Source organism: Sinohyriopsis cumingii, chromosome 8 (assembly GCF_028554795.1).
Source record: "Sinohyriopsis cumingii isolate HCF-2022 chromosome 8, ASM2855479v2, whole genome shotgun sequence".
In the NCBI taxonomy this organism is placed as follows: domain Eukaryota; kingdom Metazoa; phylum Mollusca; class Bivalvia; order Unionida; family Unionidae; genus Sinohyriopsis; species Sinohyriopsis cumingii.
The window spans coordinates 106,005,876-106,028,594 of NC_142968.1; the positions used below are offsets into that span (position 1 = coordinate 106,005,876).

Genomic DNA, 22,719 nt, shown 5'->3' on the forward strand with positions numbered 1-22,719 from the left:
AAGAGAAGAAAAAATAATCCATATTTAAGTATTTGTTTAGGTTGATAACTTTGGCTTTGTACATAGTGCACAGCAGGAGCTGAGTATAAAGTTGGTTCAGTTGTATACTGTTCTACCCCTAAACTTTAAATGGTTTTCTTCCAGAGTTAGTGACTAGCTAGCTGCATGACTTGTTATGGTGTGACTGTCATCAAAGTAGAGTATTAGTAGACAACATACATCTTCTGTGATCGAAGCTGTGGTCTGCATTTAAGAAACAAAGGGCGATTATGATGGCATTTCCATTGCTGTATGCAAACTTGTAAACTAAATGACTAATATGTTTGTTTAAGTAAAGTTTATTACTGAGATATGGTACATATGGAAGGGATAGGCATGCTACTGACAAGTCAAATAACTGCCAGCATTTCCAGATTTTTGTAGACCTCTTGTATCAGCATATGTGAGAGTTTGACACACGTCATATAGCCATACAGTAGTTTGTATTACACACTTTTCCCTCAATTCTAACTGTTCAAACGTTTGTTTTGATCCCTTGTAATGATTATTTTTGACTATTTTTAAACCTGCTGCTTATCTTTTCAGGTTTTCAGAATTGTGGAACAGATGCCTCAGCTGAAGTTTCTAAACCTAACCTCGAACAATCTACAGGACTCAACATTTCCTATTGATTACAGTGGAAGATTTCCAAAAATCACTGACCTTGTCCTGAACAGTACCTTTGTTTCATGGGATGTCATTGGCAAAGTCCTCAAATTGTTTCCAAAGCAAGTATCCTCAGATCTTCATGTGATAAAATTCCATTGCAGCTTTAAACTTGAATCTTTTCTAATTATATATAATATCAGTTACATATATGTATATATATAATCAGTGTTGGAAACAGGTTTGTGGGAAGCCTACAGTTCATTACAATCTGACCCAAACTGAACAAACTAATGTCATAAATCTGATTGATGCTGGTGCAAATTCTGTAATTGTATGCTGGATATCTTTTTAATCAAAAGAAGAAAATGAAAGCAGATGTATTTATATTTTCATATCACATTGTGAAGTCTTTCAACAAGAACATTTCTCTTTTTCTAGTAATAATTATCTACCAAAAATAAGCTCACTAGGGCTTTTCAGGCATAAAATTTCTGATCCTTTCAAACTTGAAACTATTTAAACCTTTCCCCAAAATGAACTTATGTCCATATTACATTCCTATTGGCTACAGAATGTACAGAAGCAGAGGTCACATGCATGTCATGATTGGAATGGTGTCAAAAATATTTCAGTCTTGCACCATGTTGTATGTTTTGTCAAATGCTCGGTGAAGTAGGAAAATGCAACTTCACATAAAATGTCATAAAAAGATTTGCTGGATTATTTTAAATGAAGGAGCAGTAAAAGAAAATTTTGTACATATTTAATTACTACGTACATAACCATGTTGTATTGAGAGAGAGAGAGAGAGAGAGAGAGAGAGAGAGAGAGAGAGAGAGAGAGAGAGAGAGAGAGAGAGAGAAAAAGAGAGAGATAACCATCTGAGCTAATGTTAATGGGCCTTTACCTTCCTCGCCATTAGCACCAACATTTTCATATTTTGTCTTCTATGTTTATAATACATGTGATATATTTCCACTATATATATACTTTGTCAGATATTGTTACAATATTGTATGTACAATTTTCTTTTAATATCTCTTTAGTTTTTTCAATGTCTGCAATCCTCTGCCTTCATTACTAACATCAGTGACATAAAAAAGTAAACATTAATATTATTGAGCATGAAAAACTGTCTACTCCGTTTTTGTTAGATTTTCATGTGTGGTGGCAAATAAATAGTTTAAATCAAAATCATTTCACTTGCACATTTGCTCCAGACACCTAAAAAAATATTGGGCAAGTAAGTAGAAAAAAAAAAGAACAAAACTTTGAATTTTCATCCCATTAATCTGACTATGCATGGCTGGTAAGTTAAAATTTAAACGGTAAGACGTGCAACTTGAATTTATCTAGTTTTTTTTTTTATTCTCAATATTCATAGATAACTTTTACATACTGTAATTCACCATTATGTACTGGGGCTTACTATCTGTCTTTCATTGTTTGTTTTTTTCAGCCTTGTTGAACTTCATCTTAGCTTAAACAACTATGCTACAGTTGACCTGCCATCAGATTGCCAACAGAACTCATTAACCAAACTCTTCTTGAATGAAAACAAGTTTAGTGAGTGGCATGAGATTATTAAGCTTGGCCAGGCCTTTCGAAGTCTTGAAAACATGGTTATGATTAACGTCAATATAGAGAGCATCATTGTGGATGGACCTAATTGTGATGTCTTTTCAAAGTTAGTGGCATTAAATATCAGCAAGACAAACCTCAGTTCATGGGAGGAGATAGATAAATTGGACCTATTCCCCTCACTGCAGGATGTACGATTATGGGATATACCATTTTTGGAGGTGAGATTGCATTTTCTTTCCAGTATTTTATGTTATTCTTCCTATCCCTGCAAGACTGCTCCAGTGGCCTAGTAGTTTTGAGTTTCTGCCTTGGATGCTGGAGGCCATGGGTTCAAAGCCTGGCCAAGTCATACAAAAGATTGATCAAAATGGTAATAGCAACTAGCTCACTTGGCATTGAGAGGTTAGTGCTAGGACTGGTCAGCCTGGTGTCAGGATAATGTGACTGGATGGGACATGATGCTACATGTCTGCAGCATGATGTCCCAGTGCTTGACATCACTACAAACTGTCACACTGCAGACATCGTAGCAATGTGACTGAAAATTTAAAAAATTTGAAATTTTAAAGTTACATTCAAAATTCAAATCAAACACTCACCCTATCCATGCATGTGATCAGGTATAATGTAGTACATCGTCTCCATGGAGCAACAATAAGGTCTGCAAAAATTTTAGATGACTAGTCCACTAGTAAAATAACTTTGAAGTCATGCAGCTGGATAACTAGTCCACCAGTAAAATAACTTTGAAGTCAACCAGTTGGATGACTAGTCCACTAGTAAAATAACTTTGAACTCATCCAGCTGGATAACTAGTCCAGTTGGATGACTAGTCCACCAGTAAAATAACTTTGAAGTCATCCAGCTGAGCATAAACTCAGTATCATCATATAAATATTTTGTACATCAGTTGTCTTTCTTGTACAATAAGGTAATCACTGCCATTGCTCTTTGCTTTCTTCTCATTACTTGACCTTTTTAGCTGTATCTATATTAAATGATCATTTCCTCCTAGAACCATTTCTGCAATGTCCTCTGGCATTTACTTGAATTAATAGCATCCACTTCATTATAAGTTCAGTGGGATGCTTGTCTGATTCTTTTCTATATGCTATTGTTTCTCTAATTATAAGGTTCACCTCTGTGTGTGTGTGTGTGTGTGTGTGTGTGTGTGTGTGTGTGTGTGTGTGTGTGTGTGTGTGCATACGTGCATGCATAAGTGCGTGCGTGCATGTGATATGGATTTTAATGTAGCTTTATAACAAAAGCAGTCATGTCGCTACAGTGTCTGCATTGTGGCAGTTAGTGATATTTAGCACTGGGGCATCATGCTGCAGAGATGTAACATGATGTCCCACCCAGTCACATTATCCTGACACCAGACAGGTCAATCCTAACACTAACCTCTTAATGCTAATCACCAAGCAAGGCAGCTGCTAGTACCATTATTATAAGTCTTTGGTATGACTTGGTTGGGGTTCATACCCACAACCTCCTGTATCCGAGGTGGATGCTCAAAACACTTAGACCACTGGAGCAGTCTGGTATCACCTGCAATATGCAGGGTTAAATATGGGGTGTGTAAGAAATTAAAGCTGTAGAAGCTGCTAGGGGTTTCATTTTGAACTATGCCTTCAACATCTGCTGTCACTGATCTAAAGAGAGATTGATGATTATCAAGCAATTGACCTGGGTGAACCAGGGAGCCAAGAAATGCTCAGATAGGTCATTAGCACACACTATGTACACACACACACACACACACACACACACACACTCACACACACACACACACACACTGCTATATTCGTGAGGGAATGCATTTTGATGAGCACTTCACACTTATCACATAAGTAGTCAGATATGCACACAGTGCACGAGATCAGAATTCATACAGATCTGCACACTTGGAAGGTGATAATGCACAAGAAATCCCACAAATTATTTTTCAGTTTTATTCAGCCATTCACCCTTAAAGTGCTTGCTAGAATGGTAGGAACATTTTAGCGCTCATATTATTCATAACTGTTTACACATCTGGTTTCTTTGGCTTGACAAGAGAGGTTGTTAAAGTAAACTTGAATGGCTCATGGGCCCAGTAATAAGTATTGTTGAAGTTTGAACTTTGCGTCAAGGAAGTTTTACAAATATGCATTTATAATATGGGCTATCTACAAGGCCCAAAATGGATGATTCCAAGTGGTCATCGTCAGATGACAATTTTATAATCAGTATATACTGACTGATCATAGTAATGAAGGCAACTTATTTTTAAACTTTGGAATTATATCACATTAAAGGAGCAGGGAAAGTGTTAATGGAGATACCAGTCAGTAATTTTTAACTCAAATAATGATGTTAAATATGAATCCAATGTACATGCTGGATGGACAGAAACAGATGGCATGACAGTTAACTCCTCTTTTCAGTGATATTTCAAAATAAGAATAAAAAATGGAATTGAAAAGTAAAGATATTTTTTTAATATAAATACCTCTGTTTGAACAAGAAGACTATATCATTAATGGAGTTAAATACAGTATTACGGATTAGCAAATCGCGCATTGTAGTCAGAAGAGTGCTAACTCAAGAAAGTTATTTTTTGGCAAAGCTTGTGTTTGTTAAAAATCTTATTTTGTAGCAGAATTATCCAAAAGACAATACCTGTGAGATGTGCATGAGTGTTCTCAATACAGAACTATATCCATATGCAAATGAAAAACAGATTAGGCTGAGAAACAGTGAACAGATTAATGTGTATACAACTAGAAGGAACATCTTTTTAAAGATTTTAATTCAGTAGGGGTCTTTCAGAGTGGATCAGGAAGAAAGAGAGATAGATATTTGCATGTTTTGTATATATTGAACTATGACATTTCCTCCTCACCCTTAACTTTGTTCTACACCCATCCCCCATTATCTTTGTGACAAGGGGGTGGGGGTAATCCCCCTTATGATAAAATCCTTTGAGCATCTCTGATTAGGTAACTGTGTTCTATATTTTGTGCTTAGCTGACATGGGTAACCTGTTCTAAATAAATTTCTCGAGCTCTGTCCATACTAAAATATCAAACTTGATGACTTCATGCATATCTATTAGTACCAAACCCATACCACCAAAGAATGCCACTGACCTGCATTTCACAATTTTTTGACATAGGTTACATTTTTGTATTTAGTTCATAACCACGTAGCTTTTTCCAGCACCTTGTACATATACTTTTATAAAAAGATTCAACAGATATGGCGATGGGATGTATTTTAATGGGTGCTATACCTTTATGAAAGAAGTAGGTTCCTGTGACCCATAGTTTACGCTTCACAGCCCTTGGTTCACTCTCGGGCATTTTTCCTGCTAGAATCACTAGGTGATCAGATGCATCTATATTATTACCACACCCTTGCAGTGAAAGAAGGTTATTGTGACCTACGTTTAACAGTTTATTGACTTACATGATTTTGCATTTAGCTCATGACCACATTGGTGTTTTGCTACAGTATGACACTGCTTTACCTGGAAGAATGTAACATGGTGAGTTGTATTTAGGGTGAGTACTATAGTCTCATCGAAAAAGTAGGTCACTGACTTTGGTTCAATTTGATGCATTTAACGTTCATGCTTAAATAATTAAACTCGGTGATTGCATATATCATTCTTAGTACTACACCTGTATCATGAAAGGTCACTGAAATATATTCCACATTTTACTGGCTTGCATCAGGTTGTTACATTTTGCCCATGATCATAGACTATTGGTGTGCTTTGTGGGTATTGATCTGTACGGAAACTTTTTGATGAGCTCTTCCTGGTTAGAGAAGTAGGTCAACATCAGGCATATTTTACACTTAACTGACATTTTTTATAATTTTGATATTTGATTTTTCAGGCACTGATCATGTAAGAATAATGAATAGATGACGATTTGAATTTCTGTTACTACCACACCCTTAACAAAGGAGGGTTATCATGGTCTCTATTTACTATTTTCCTGGCTTTGGACAAGGTTTTTTCTCCATTTTTTCATTTAGCTTATGACCATTCAAGTTTCTGACAAGTTATATGCATGCTATCCTACAAGGGATTTGTAAGCTTTATGAATGGATGCATCATTATAAATTCTTCAGCCTTTTTGCCAAAAATGTCTCAGTGGCCTATATTTTATGCTCAGTGACTTTCTTTGAATTTAGGGTTAAAAGTTCACATCATGGGTGCAGTAATGAAACTTGATAATTTGGTGCATCTGTTATTAATACAGCCTTTCAACCAAAGAAGGTCGTAGTAACCTACAATTTATACTTTTCTAGTGTTTATGAGCATATGATAACCATATATACATCATAGCCAACTCACAAGGCTTTATTCTGACCAGTGCAGCTGGAAGTAGGAATAAATTTGTTTATTTACTGGTAAACTTTCCATATTAATTACTATTCATTGTATATGCTCATATGTTACCCTCAGTATATAACAGTATTGTAAATACGTATGGGTGTAGGAATTAGATGGGTGGACTGCATGCTACATGTTTTTCATTTGATCCCTCTCCTGTAATAGTTAAATAAGGTAAGTATTGATGCATGAACTATGTACTGTTGAATGTCACTCCAAGGTTACTCAAAGTCTATTACTTTCACTCAGTATAATCTGGCTTCTAGGTGCAGATAATGATAACAGCTTTTCAAGCAGATTTTAAGAACAGTGAATTAAAAAATTAATAAAAAAATAATTTCTGTTTTTTTTATCAACTTTTTACTTTTACTTTGATAGGATAGAATGCTCCTTTTTATTGTTTTTTGTCTTTTATGCCCTGTCACAGTAGGTAGGTGGGTTGGTAGGTAGTTGGTTACACAATGTCATCCCAATACTGGTTTTGTAATACCAAAATGAAAGTTCAAAATTAAAAATGATTAGAAGTAAAATGCAATTATAAAAGATATCGCAAAAAAGAAAACTAGTTAGTAAAGAGTCAAGATCTGACTAGGGCAAACGGAGACCAGTAAAAGTAGAGGAGAGTTGTGTATTTGTTGATTACACTCTGGTTTTTCCTATCTTAAACCCCCTTAACAATTTTAGAATGAAGAGACAAGATGCAACAAAGTCTCAATTCTTATGAGTTAGTTTAAACAGTTTACTTTGATATTCATATGTTTCAGTTGTTTTTCATGTGCCTTACCAGGAAATCCCTGAGAAGGAGAGGAGACAGTTCATCATTGCAAGGTTGCCAAAGTTGACACGTCTCAATGGTAGCCGAGTGACAGAAGCAGAGCGAGAGGATGCTGAGAGAGCATTTATCCGATATTATATCAACCATGAAGAGAAGCCAAAGAGGTGACAGCATTTTACATACTAATTGTTACTAAAAGTTTTCAGGAAAAACCATTGTCTTCACACTTTTCTTGGTTGTTGATTTCCACCTCACTTTTTACTGGAGCTTTGGGAAAGAAGAAATGCTTAGACTTTTGTGCAAGTCTTTGGTCAAGTCCTATATATGTTTAGAAATATAAAGTCTCCATCTTAATGATTGTAGGAGTTGTAGGTTATTAATTCTTTTCTTTCACCCTCTCTCTCTCTCTCTTTCTCTTTCTCTCTCTCTCTCTCTCTTTCTCTCTTTGACAAGTGTATGTTTGTCTTATGCATACACAGAACTTCATATGTGTTTTGTTCCAAGTCTGTGGAACGAACAAGTTTGATATGGCATTGGGATGTCAAGGTCATCAGGCCAGAACATATTCGTAACCCACATTAACCAAAGTCTTTCTGCTGATTCTGAAAAAAATTAAATGTGGTTTTGTATTTATTGCATACCCCATCTTTTTTCTCTTTTGAAAGTATTTTAACTTTATGAATAAAATTAAGAATGATTTAGGATTTACGAAAGTTTGATTCACTGCATCTAAAAATACAGACACAGCAACATCAAGGAGACTACATAGTGTTTCCAGTCAGGGTGTCTGAGATGGAAATACAGACTGAACAGCTGTATCGAATGCTAAATCAAGCATGAGAGATTAAATGGATAATTATGCAATAAAACTGTTGTATGATCTCTGCCCATATATTATGTGGACCCAGTAGGGTCAGCCGTTAAAACACGAGTCTCTGTAACATCAGTTTTGATTGAGTCAAAGTGAAAACTCAGTCTTAAACTCAGGCTTTTTGTTTTTTGATCTCTAGGCCTGAATTTACATTGTTCTTATATAAATCGTAACAAAAATGAACATTGTCGACCATGAGATTCTCATGCAGACTCTGTGGCATCAGATCTTAGTCTCTGCAGTGGACAGTTTGGCTCATTTTATGCATATCATGACTGGTATTCTCATGCAGAGTCAGGGGCCTCAGGTTTGAGTCTATGCTGCTTATAGTCTGGCAGGGACCCCAAGTGGCTGAGTGGTCTAAAGTGCTCACCATTATAGATCATTACCATCTCACCTCTGTCTGCATGGGTTCAAGTCTCAGGTTCAGCCAATGTGGGTGTGTGAGAAAGATTTTCAGTAGCTTCTCGTGGGTCATTGGTTCTTTCCAGGGTTTTCTCTGGTTCTTCCTCCACCATTAGTACTGGCCACCATGTATAACCTATCTTGTGCTGAAAAATGGTGTTAAACCCCACAACAACAACACCGACAGTCTGGCACTTATTATGCATATGACTGGTATTCTCATGCAGAGTCTGGGACCTCAGGTCTGAGTTTATGCTGTTCACAGTTGGACCCATCTTATACTTGTAACAGAAGAGAGAGGTCATCTTGGAACAGATTAGGAGATTTGACCTCAACAAATTTTTATTGACCCAGTTTTAGCTAGCAAATGGACAAAAATGACAAACTTTTGAAAAAAATATTTCCAGTTTTTTAATATTAAAATATGTAAATTAGTCATTTTCTACAGTAACTTTTTGCCATTCAAAAGTCTCCTTTTATGTACAACAGGCATTTTTTTCATTGTCTGGATGGCACCCCTCATCATTGATGATCTTAACATTTAAAAAACGATGAACTGTCACTGGATCCAGGATTCCTCTAGAATAAGCCCAAATTTTCTCAGAATGGAAAATCTCCTTTGATTGTCTGCATGGCAATGTGGCAATGTCAGTACAAATCTACAGAGTCCAGCAAGAAGTTTAAATTGTTTCCTGCTTGTGGATAGATTTAGATTGCTGGCTGTCTGCCCACACTGCTCAAGACTGCTACTGTCTGGGTTGAATTTGGAAAGTTCTTTGGGAGTGAGAATGTAGTCCTAAATTTTTCATCTTCCAGTGCAGTTCTCCCACTCCAGGTTAATGTCGTGAACCTCTGTGACAGCTTCACCACTGCAGAACAAAATGCAATGCTTTATAACTTTAAAATTTAGTTGCCATGGAGACACAATAGGTAAATTAAAATATAATACATGTATAAGGCAACTCTGTTTATTTCTAATAAAATTTGGGGGTTTTATGCTGCATTTAAATATGAAGAAAGACTACATGTCCAAGCATTCTTTTTGTTGGAAAACTTATTTCTCATTTTCACAAAAAAAAGAATCAAATGGTTATCTGACTCACCTGCTGGAGTTGGGACATTTTGAAATCCTGGACATCTTGGTTTAGGTAGACCATGGCTTCAAGGATTTCATCATGTAATAGAAATTTGTCCACCATGTTACTAACCTCTGTGCAGTAGAACATGCCTGAAAAAACATATGCATTGTGGTTTGACTATATTGTGAACGTGTCTCAGAGTGCTAGAAATTGAAGTTAAGATCAAAAGGGATATAGATGCTTACCAGGTGGCATATGCATCCAATGTTAGAAACCTTGGGATTTTTCTCTCTGACTAATGTTTTATTTTCAATCATTACATTCCATTTACATTTCCAATTCAGTTGGCTCAAGGGAGAATTTGCCTAAAATATTATAATCAATTACAGTGGTTTCATAAGGTATAAATCTAAAAATTACACTTCTATCAAAATATAATCTGTAGGGAATTTTACTGAAACAGTTTTAAACAAAAAAATTCTGGAATGATATTATCCTTTAAAGGGACTGATCACTGCATTTAATTTCCAATCAGTAGTTCAACCATTAATATTGTTTCACTGTTAACCCATTAATAGCTGACAGTTACAATTTGTTATATAGGAGATAAGACAAAATACCTAATAGGATCACTGAGTATTTATTGCTCTCCCACCCATCTTGTGTTGTTTTAATGTTAGTTAGATTGTTCACATGAAGCGCTAATGCATACATTATACCATAATACTCTGTGACTTTAAGGCTAATTTGTGGACCCTTGGATGTCATTGTTATCACCACTTTCACCATCCGTTAATGAAAGCTTGAAAATGATTATCACTTAATCCCAGGCATTATGGATTAATTTCTGTGCAGCAGTTATCTTTTTAAGAACATTCTCAAATTTATATGACTGAAATTAAAAAGATGATAATAAGAATGACAATTATTGCTTTATTTTAATTTTATTTTTTTAATGTTTGTTACAAATCTTTGCTCCTAAAATAAATAACAGAAATGAGTGAAAGACAACTGTACAAGCTTTGTAAATTTTGACAAATATATTTACTTGCCATGAATACAAAGTGAAAATGAGAAAAAAACTTACGGTATGGCGAATTAAATCCTAGAATAATCACAGATTTACAGACACAAGTCCTAGTAATTTAAAGTCTTGAATAAAATTCAATAAAAGTATAAAAAAATCCCAAAACTGAAGTCAATAACATGTCTGTGGTAGCTATTGAAGTGTTGATGTGTCTAGTCTTTTGTTGAATCACAGTAATATAATTCAAGGTTTGAATTCATTATAAATTCCAGTGAATGTCTTCATCCAAGAGTTTTATCAGAACACTTTTGTATTTCCAGAGAAAATAATCACTTGAATTCAATAATTTGGAGAAAATGCAATTGAGCCCAACTGGTCACAACATATAGGGGGTGCTCACTAGTTGTTATGTACCTTTGAGAGAGTGACCTATGTGAGGTGAAGTTGTTTGCATTTAAAACATGCACATTGAAGAGAATGTTGGCATACCTCTTTGCTAAATTAATGTAATGTGGATGATATTTCTTTGGATATTGTACTTTTGGAAATTGTACATGATCTAAGCTCACTGCTAAATATAATGACTGCTCCCTTACAACTATTAAAATAGGGAAAATGAATTTTGCCAGACTAGACAATTCCAGTTTCTGAAAGTGTAAAGAATGAATTACCAAATATATAAAATGTATTTTAAAAAATGCTACTGGCTCTTTTCTATACAATTTACCTCTGAAGTTTAGGAAGTGAAAATGACCAAGTGGAGCTAGCACTTTTTTTAAAAGGTGCACATCTGGAGTAAGACCAGGCTGTATACTCTATAACCCATATTACACCCATCAATCATATACCAAAATAAAGGAAATTAAAGGTTCTTTGAACTTTACCTAAGATATTTTTTAAATAGCCAGTATTTGTTGTTGTTTGGTTTAACGCTATTTTTCAGCACAAGATAGGCTATACATGGCGGCCAGTATTAATGGTGGAGGAAGAACCTGGGAAAATCCTGGAAAGAACCACCAACCCACAAGAAGCTACTGGCAAACTTTCTCACATACCCACATTGGCAAATAGCCAGTATAACCAGTGAGGAAGCCAGGGAAATTCTTTTTCTTTAAAATTCTAACCTTATGCAAAATACGAAACTGTAGAGCGCCACCTTAATACAGTTTGATTGTGCTAAGACTTAGAGCACAAATGACCAGGTACTCACAATCACAAGATTATATAGTTCTCTACTTGGCCTCAGGCCACAATTATCATTTCTAAAAGAAACACATTACCTAATGGAAAATTACCGTCTACAACAATCCTGATGTTTACAAAATCGAAATCATAACCTGTAAAATTCACTTAGGAAAGTCAAAGCTTGAGTCACACCACGAGTAGTTTCTATTTGTTTGCATAAGAACTTTTCCGTGATTTCTGAGAATTGTTTTTTTATTACATCTCAAAAATGATGAGTTACCAGAAATGTGAGATTATGTTCAGTTGTAAAGTTGGCAAATAGCTTCTCAGCATCTGTAACTTTATTCACATTTTATGCAATTTCCATGAACATGGATTTCATCATTTGCATACCATGGTTGTTATGCTTTTATGAGATTGGTTTCTGCATGACACATGTCATTCTTGCATCCGTAACTGATTTTAAAATCAGTTTTACATGTAAAAGAAGAGCAGAATGCATATTACTGTCTCCTCAGACTTGACTGCAACCACTGAAATTCCCATTTCCATCCATGATTGAATTTGTGTGATACTTTGGTTGCTTGGATTTTGGTGTTTTGGCATTGGGAGATAGCACACATTTAGACATCTCGACAAACTTCATAAACACCAAAGAGTCATGAATTGTTTGATGCCACACAAGCTCCTCAGGCCTGTGAATTTCACTGGATGTGGCAGCAACCTACAGCATCTAATCAAAATCAAGTTGTTCAAATTTGAATACTGTTCCTATATGAACGAAACAAGTGGAGCACACAGCTGGAATGGACTCGTTTTCCACTGTCGGTCCATGTAATGGCTGCTGTCTGGTACAAAGTCATACTTTCAATGTTAAACTTCCAAAGTATCCTTTTGAAGTCAGTTGCCACCACCATTTTCAGCCTATTACACACTAAGGAAGGCAACACATAAAATCCAATAGATGCACTTGGACCAAGCATTGAAATAGCTGATCGATCCGCCAAGGTGTAGATGGAGTTAACATATTGGAACCTTGGCTAGTGAAGATGGTGATGCAGGAACTACCTAATGCAATTAAATTATTACATATTTCCACATCTCCAATTTGGAAAGTTTAGCAGTTTGTTATTTTCCTTAATTTTTCTTTTTTCATCTGTAGGAAAAAGCAGAAAGAATTGGTAATAGTGCACAGAATACAACATTGCAAATCAGCTTGGTTTATTGATAATGCTGATGCAAATATTTTAAACTATATTATTTACCTTTTGAATGTGTTTCTTAACAGAACCTTTGATTAGTTACATATTAGTTTAAAGAGACGCCCATTTTGAGTTTGTAAGAAAATACATTGTTTTTTAGTCATTTTGGATCAGTCAGCAGCATCTGATACACATGCCATGGCAGTCCATCCAGCTGCATTATTGATTTTGTCATCATGAAGATGCAGTGTATGATGCAATAGAAAACAATATCACAACATTCCAAGAGATGTTTATGGAAATTGTCAGATAATTTTAACAAAAGACATGTCTTACAAACTAAATTCTGTCATACAACATGTAAACAATATACACCAAATGAAACAGACGTTAAGTTGAGCAAGGTACAGCATGCACATTGTAACAGCTGTCAGCTGTACTTTAAGCCAAATTGGAGGAAAGGTTTAAGTTTCTAATCATTTCAATTAAATGGCATCAGTTTGGTTATTGTCAGTCATGTAAAAATTAAGAATTTTTGGTCAACATTACAAGCTTGATATAAGGTACCTTTCATTTCTAGTGTTGAATTAACCCATGTTCTTTATTATTAATCATTTTCAGGTACAGTGAATTAGAAGCCATACATGGGAAATTGGATCCACTAGTAAAGGTTAACCTTGAACCTCAGACTATATTCAACATAAAGGTCAAATTTGAGGACAAAGAAGAAATGATGCTGGTGGATTCACGGAACACTGTGACTGAATTCAAGAAGGTCCTTCAAATCTTCACTGGACTCCCAGGGAACAAGTTTCGACTTTATTACATGGAAACATTTCATGGAGAGTATAAGGATTCTACAGAATTAAGGTCAAGCAACAGGCAGTTGTTTTCATTTAATATCAGAGAAGGAGATGAGTTTCATATTGACCGAAAGTGATAAAACTCCAGGTCTGGTTCCTGTGATCATCATGTTAACATGATGAATATGATGATATTTTCTGTACGGTTCATTTTATATACAGCCTGTAATATATGGGCTCCATGAGCTTTAATATTTAATTTTCATGATATGGTACGATTCATCAGACGATAGAGCCAATAAAATATGCATTTTAAGCAGAGGTGAAACAAGAGATTTGTTTTAATTCTGGTATACTCAAACATGTGACATCATTGGTGCCAAAAGGCAGTCTTTTACTGCATTGTATTATTCCTATAATGGAGGTCAGTGTGGTCCGACATGTAGCACTCACTTGTTTCAGTTGACAAATAACCTTTTTAACTATCAACTTTGTGATCAAATGATACTTAATCACTTTAAGAAAGCAGTGTTTTATGCTTTCACTAATATAGCTTCAGTGAACTGAGATGATTTTTCATCTCATGCCAATGATATAAAAATGTTTGTAAAATCTTCCTTCATTCACCTCATGAATGCTCTTTCTTCTCAAAATACTGCCGTTTTCATTATGTCACTAATATTTTGTGTAGAAAGTACATTCTAGGAAAATTTGAAGAGATCCTTCATCAGTTACAGGACCATAAATTCATCTTCATAGGTAACAACAAGTGTAGAATTAATCCTCGTAAAGAAATGAAACTGAGTCTGTCTGATATCCTGTTTTGTGGCTTTCTAACAGTAATTAGCAGAATCCTCAAAAATGTATCATTCTTTGCAAGAAATCATCTTTAGTTGTGAAAAGCAATACTCACTGAGCAAAGGAGACAATTTTAAGACAAACTTCCATCTTGTTTTGTCAAAGACAAATAAGAAATGGCCGTTCTGGATAAGGTTGTTTATTGTAGATAGAGATCAGAGGACTTGTGCAACACCACTTTTAAAAAATGCAGTTTTAAAGCCTGAGATTTCATGGGCAAAAAAATCACCAGTTATTTTTCCACTAAGAAAGTATCAATTTAAATGTAACTTTATGTAGTATGGTTTTACTGGCAACTGATTTTTAAAAAACAATTATAACTGTCAAAATGATAATAATTAATTCAATCTGAGATTTTACCTTTTTAATTAAATGGCTTTAAGAAAGAAATGTACAGAAAATGTGTGAACAATCAGAGAGGAAGTATAAGAAGTAATAAATTAACAATGAATGACATGAATGATTGTGCAAGAGAAGAGACAAATAGGACAATTGTGAAATATATGAATGCACCAAGATATGAGAACTAACAAGAGGATAAAGAAAACAACATTGAAAGGCTGTAAGATCGATTGGAAAACTTGCTAATTTTCATTTACATGGTAACAGTTTGTTTCATGTGTTGACATTTTGACCATAGTGAAACCAAGAAGTAAAGAATGCTATTTGTAAATTGCAAGAATGACAGACATTACTTTTTTGCTTTTATTAGACAAAACAATAAAGCAGTTATGTCTTTGTTATGTCTCACTTTGATGGGTCACACAAAAAACTTTAAACATGGCTGATAAGCCACTAATTCCAACAAGAAAACAATACAGGTCTTCATTTTATTGAATCTGTTTCATCTGATGTTTATTTGATCACTGTGTCTTCCAGTTAAAAGTGGAAAAATTTGATTTAAATGGAATTAGTTCATTGATATTAAACTGGCACTTATTGCTAATTAGATGTAATTTAGCACTTATTGCTAATTAGATGTAATTTAGCACTTATTGCTAATTAGATGTAATTTAGCACTTATTGCTAATTAGATTTAATTAGCACTTATTGCTAATTAGATGTAATTTAGCACTTATTGCTAATTAGATTTAATTAGCACTTATTGCTAATTAGATGTAATTTAGCACTTATTGCTAATTAGATGTAATTTAAACAAGCTGTTGCTTACTACTATTATTACTCTTCTCTCTCTCTCAATCATGAATGACCCTGGAATGACTCTCACTCTATAAAGAATGGCCCTCACATAGAATGATCCTTGGTTTTTTTGCATGAAGGCATTTCATATTAACTAATTAACAGATTTGTTTTCTACAATTTTGTGATTCATAAATGTATGGGAAAGTTGTAAAAGCTATTAAAACGTGAAGCAAATGCCCAAATTTGAAAGCATGTAACAGTGTAGTCTCTATTTAAAACTGAGGTCCAAAGTAACTTGACATTAAGAGAATTTATTACTGGTTGAGATAAGCAGAGATAATTGCAAAATGACAATTGGCACCAGTGATGTCGTGCTAAGAAACATAACCCTTTTTATTACAGGAAATCAGTTGCATTTTCCTCACAGGGTAGATGGTCACTACTTGAAATCATAATGAAACTACTTTTTTGAGCTTAATAAACCAAAGAACCAATTTGGTGTGTATTAATAAGATGCCTTTTATTTTTTTTCAATTTTATTGCAATGTTTACTCTCCTCAAATGTGATATTTATATACTCTCAGAAGTACTAAATGTTTACTAAGAGTTTTGAAGGACAGTATTGTCATACAGTGGCAAATTTTTCTCTATTTTTCACAGCTGTGGATAAAGATAATGAAAATGTGATAATTTCCTATTAATGCTTATATTAATTCAGTAATGTTATAAGATGTGAGCAAGGTGTACATGTGAATGATAAAATGATTTTATTCTCCAGTAAGTTACTTCCATTTTGCAGCTGTTCCGGAAAGCAAAAGAGGCAAGAAACTCATATTAATGCTACATGAGCTTCAAATTAATTGATGAAAATACTAAGCAAAATATCCCTTCTTTCTATTTGCACATTTGCTGATATTTTAGGATATGTCCATTCATCCATTCAGCTTTCTGTCCATCCATCACCATTTTCCTATTAAGCTCAGCTCTGTCTATACTAAATGAAGCGGGAAACCATATTTGGCATGTTATTTGTGTTTTTTTAACATGGAAGCATGGATGACAGCATTTGTTTTTAATCCTGGTTGGAACCTCAGTGGAAGGAGGAGGTGGGGTGGATCAAAGGTCACATTTTTATAGACTCCTCTTGCAACCTGAACTCTGTCAACATCAATTGAGGAGCAGTGGAGGAGGATGATTATGTTTGGTAAAGGGATAAAGGTTGGATCCTGGATGCAGCTTGTGGGAGGGGAAAGCAACAAATAAAACTGTTTGGATATTTGTGATGGCTTTTGCTTTCAATATCACATACATTGTAATGTGGCAAAATTGTTCATTGTCTATCTTTCAAAAACTGTAAACAACCATTTCTCTTTCAAATATATTCCCCAAACACACTAACATTAGAAACACAAGCCCTAGTAGCTCCTGAACCCAGCCCTCCCAAAAGACAAAAATTAAACTTTGCTCTGTTATAGAGACAAAAAAGGGCAATAACTTTTGTACATTATCTCCTCTTGCCACCACAAGGTGATGCTAGTTTTAAACTTTTGCTGTGAACTGACAATTCATCGTTCACATCACCTACTGAAATCTACTGGAAATTTGTGCTAGTTTCATTCATTCATTTAGGTTTTTTTTTTTTTTTTATGCTTATGGGCTACATATTAATACTTATAAAGTAAATTTCTTTTATCAGATGTAGGTCATTTTCATATTTAAAGGCATTATATGTCTATTTATCCCAGATATTCACAAAGTTTTCTTTTCCCTAAACTGTAAAATTCGATCATTTTTTCTCTGAACTTGGATGATTTTCCTGGGATTAGTGCAGTAAATATTTTCATCAAAATGTTACCATTATTATTTGAGTCTTATCACATACACTTTGTTTCTGCAATCTCTGAAAGCATGGTTCTACAAAGCAATGTTGTAACAGCATGTGTCATATATTGTGTTCACACGCAGTATTTATCTTGTCACCCTTTATGCAATGGGGTTTCTGGCATGTGTTTATGCAGTCAAATATTCTTTCATTTCTCTACTGTCTTTTCAAAATCAACATGGCAACAGAATGTGTTAAATGCAAGAAGTTTGGAGCCAATTCTCTCATGACCTGTGTCTGAGCTGTACACAGTGTACATTGTTGGCTACGTGCCACATGTGCATCATTTGGATGGTGAATACATTGTCTACATAACTGAAAAATTGCATAAAACACGTAAAGATGTGGAAAATCAAAGGCAGAAAATGCTGATGTTTTAAGCATTCATCATAATAGTGAGTCTTTGGCCAGCCTGGTGGGGGATGCCATTGCCACCCCACCTCCCCAAGATGTGATGTACCTTACCTATTTTTACAATAGTTACATCTATGGAGGAACTTTGACTTCTTAACTATCTGCACAATCTCAGTAATTACAGATGTGGCCACTTGGTACAGCAAGAGTTGATTAGTTCATGCCATTTTCATGCTTTTGTTTTCTTTATGTTGAGAATTTTTACACTTTTGGGACTTTTCTCCCAATTCTTGGCAGTCCAGTGGGCACAAGTCCCCACCACCAACACATGTCTGAGCATGTCTTTTGGACCTGTAAGTCCAAACACGTTGGGTTTATGCATGACTTTATTAAACCATGCCATCATCTTTATTTTTGATGCCATATTGACTACTGACTATAGCATCCAGCTCTCCATGGAATGTTGCCAGGGATCTGAGTGATAGCTCTGTGCATCTGCGTAACATTACCAAATGAATAGCAAATGTGATTAGCTGGGTAGCTCACCATTGGATGGCAAATGTTTGACTGCTTCTGCCAACCTTGACCTTATGTTTTGCAACACATGCTTAAGCTCATGCCATGTTTTGACCCTGCAGACCATTTCCTTCATTTCACCTTTGCTGTTCAGTGGCAGATAGAGGACATATGGAGGCAGGCAGCCCAAGTTGTTGTTGTTATTGTAGGGTTTAACGCCATTTTTCAGCACACAATAGGCTATACATGGTGGCCAGTATTAATGGTGGAGGAAGAACGCGGGAAAACACCGGAAAGAACCACCAACCCACAAGAAGCTACTGGCAAGCTTTCTCACATACCCACATTGGCTGAATTTGAGACTCGAACCCACGCAGACAGAGGTGAGATGGCAGTGATCCGTAACGGAGAGCGCTGTAGTCCAATCGGCCACTCGGGGCCCCGGCAGCCCAAGAACTGACCATCTAATTGCATACTCTGACATCTTACCTGAACAAAGTCACCTCATGAAAATCTTAGCCTATGAGATCAGAGCAGTCTCTGCAAGCTTTGTCTTTGACCATAATTTTTCTATCCGAGACATTGTCAAGGCTGTCAGCTTGCACACAGTCAGCCTTCTGGACATGCTTATATGATTTAGTTCCACAGTGACACACTTTTGATCTGGGATGCCCAGTTGCAGTTGCATAGGCTGCTACCAGACCCAGCTGACATCAGCACTACCTCCACTACCTTGTTTTTTCTCTATTTTCTCTCTATCCTTACTTACCTCACATATCAATTTAAGGCAGTGAGTGTAAAATTACAGCTATCAGATACCTTATCAAACGTGTGCATTGAAACAATATAAAGTGATTTATAATTCTTGTTTCAAAAGCTTAAAATAAAAAATAAACAAACACGTAAAAGCTAATATTTAATTATCAGATTACAGTATTGACCTTGATTTATCAAATACTATTGGCTGTGTTAATCTCTAGGAATGAAACACTGTAAGAAATCGGGGGGAGGGGGCAGGGGGTCATCATCCTACGTGGCTCATTTTTTGTTGGGGATTTAAATTCGTGGTTCTGGGCAACAACAAAAAACACGATTATTGGTCTCACACAAAAAGTGATGATACTTCAGTATGTTGGAGAAAGCAAATTTTTCTGTAAATTATGTCTCTCCCAGAATACTTACCCAATCACATTACTTTAATACCCTCCTATCCTCCCTACAATGTGAGCATCCTGTTCAGGGTGTTCCACTCAGCTTGTAACTATCACTACCTGATGGTTGCAAGGGCAAGTATTGGGAAAGACTTATTGACCTTTTTCTGTACAGTATCAACATGAAAGGCAAATTTTTGTCTTTTGGGATTTTATAGGTAGTAGAGCTTAAATTCTTAACATTCATGTGGTCGGGCAAGTGTTCTAGAAGAATATCATTTAATGATGAATTTGATTATGGGAATGCCAGTGCATATTTCATGGTGAGGTCCATCTCTATTTGATGCTTTGATGTAAAATGGTTCTTGCTTCCAAACACTTTGAAAAAGCTTTTCTTTGGAATAGAAAATTGTGTGATCGATTCCATTTCTGCTTTAAATTTCATTGATATACAGATGTTGTAATGTGGTAATGGTTCTTGCTTTCAAAAACTGTGATCAAGCTTTGTTGAAATGCCATAGAATATTTTGTGATGGGTTTCATGTCTGTTTTGAATTTCATTGATGTTTAAATGTAGTGATGTGATAAAATAGTTCCTACTTGCAAAAAGTGTGAACAAGTGTTTTTTTCCGGGAAGGAGACAAGATTTTCTTTCATGAGCATAGCATTATGTTTTACTATGTCATGATTTGGAAAGGATTCATTTGAGGTGAAATTGAACATTCCACAGGTGTTACATAATAAAGTGACCATTATCTTAGTAAAGAAGTGGTTTTGCACAAAATTGTTTACATATGACCATCTGTCTTGATTCACAATGTGCAGTTGTTTCATTTCACATAAAGAAGACTTGACTTCTGTATACACTCACTTATAAATTGAGTCCAATTATGAACTGCACAGACCCAAATCTAATATGACATAATGCGCTGGCACATCTGGGTCTTTGCAGTTAATTAGAAGTAATCAGTAGAACAAACAACATAGACCCTGCTCTGCTGGACCAGGCACATTATGCAACAGAAGATTAAGGTCTATGTTTTTTGTGCTCGGACTTGGCTTGTAAGCAAGTGTATATCGCACATCAGTGTCACAGCTTCTGCTCAGCTACACCTTTACTGTTCCCTGGACTGAAGTTCAAGATATCATACAGCATTTGAATGTTGTGTCTTATCCAAAGACATACTTTTAGGAATAATGTGACCAACGTAAAGAGCCATTTATATTATAGGGCTTAAAGAACCATTTATATTATAGGGCTTAAAGAGCCATTTATATTATCGTGCTTTATGACTTAACACAGTCTGATGATCAAAGTGCTTGTTAGTTTACCAGTAAGCTTACATAAATAAAAAAACATTTCATATCACTGCATATGATTTGAAGGTGTGAATGATCATTTCATTCAATCTGTCATCATTCATTTGTTAGGTAGGTCTGTAATTTTCAAACTATTAAATAATTTTAAAATCAATAATTAATTAGTTTTGGATGTCTAATGTACAAAATGAATGGTGCAGTGAATATCAATTTAATCAATGCTCATAATAGTTGGTGCACTGTTTATTAAAATTTGTATACTCTTCTAATAATTAATAAAAATTTCCAATATTTGATTTACAGCTGGTTCTAATTATTGTACATTAGTACTTGATCATAAATATGTCGTGCAAGATAAAGCACTTTTGTAGTGACAGTAACACAGCAGTCTGTGAAGTACTTTTTACACCAGGTTCCAACGAATCAATGATAAAGACTCATACACTGGTCATGGGAATTCCAACCTCAAGGTTTAACATCATTGACTCTGCAAACTTCTTCTCTGACATTTAATTTGATGGGTATTTAAGTGATTAAAATTGCTTGACCTTTACTGAAACTGGTAATTTTTATCTGGTCAGTTTTGTCAGATAGATTCATTTTTGGCCTTGTTATAATGCTATTGAAATACTTGGAGCATGAATGGTTTTAAAAATGTACCATGCACACAATTTTGAATTTTTATTGTTGATTTTATTTCTGTGTATTTGTAATTAATGTTTCAGTAAAAAATATTTTCATTTTCATGTCAGATTTATGGTGCTAGAATATATGTGTATGTATGGGTGTGTATTAATTTACCAATTTTATGCTTATCTGCATGCACTTCTTGTGGATTTATTGCTGTTTCCTTCAATGAGAAGAAATGACATAAAATAACAAAGTTGATTTTTGTATAAGTAATATGTGCATCTGTGATTTGTTGCTTGATGATGATTTATATGCAATAAAAATCTTATTTGAAACAAATTAAACTGTTCATTGTGGAAATAAAAGAAAATCCTCTGATATTGTTTGTCCTAACTATTCTGTTTTTAGGATACATTTTATGCTCATCAGTATTTTTTGAAAGTGGATTTGACATGTCAAGAGTTCATATTTGGATTTTAAAAAACTCTTACTCTTTCTCACTAAACATTAAGACTGACATCCATGTCTATTTTAAACTTGTTTTCTTTCATTTACAGTGCTTGTTTCACACAAAGCAGAAAATCGTGCACTTTCTTGAAGGATAATCTTGTGACAATTTAGTCATGATGGCCAGAGAAAAGGATTTAATATTTTGTCTCACCTCCTTTAATAGATGCAATAGGTACCACTCATTCTGCTTGCAACAGTGAACTGCTTAAGTTTTAAGTTGTTAGTATGGTATTTATTCCAAAAGCCTTGGATCAGTAATTCTCATGCTTGGACTTAAGTCATTTCTTTCTTTTGAAACTTCAGGCAAGGTTGAAGTCTTTTAAAAATGTACATTAGATTTATAGATGTGACTTTCTCTTAGATCCCAAATCCCAAAACCTACAAAG

At 34.9% G+C, this 22,719-nt stretch overlaps 1 protein-coding gene across 2 annotated transcripts in view; it reads left to right on the forward strand.

Annotated features, from left to right (window-relative positions):
- The window catches only part of LOC149794313 (tubulin-specific chaperone cofactor E-like protein), a 46,165-nt gene extending 23,962 nt beyond the window's left edge, over window positions 1-22,203 (forward strand). For both annotated transcript variants that reach the window (XM_089968467.1, XM_089968468.1), the window contains exons 4-7: window positions 586-767; window positions 2,108-2,450; window positions 7,410-7,561; window positions 13,788-22,203. In XM_089968467.1, the coding sequence (XP_089824593.1) occupies window positions 586-767; window positions 2,108-2,450; window positions 7,410-7,561; window positions 13,788-14,106 (996 nt within the window). In that variant the 3' untranslated portion in view covers window positions 14,107-22,203. The remainder of the gene's footprint in view (window positions 1-585; window positions 768-2,107; window positions 2,451-7,409; window positions 7,562-13,787) is intronic.
- The last annotated feature ends 516 nt before the right edge of the window (window positions 22,204-22,719 follow it).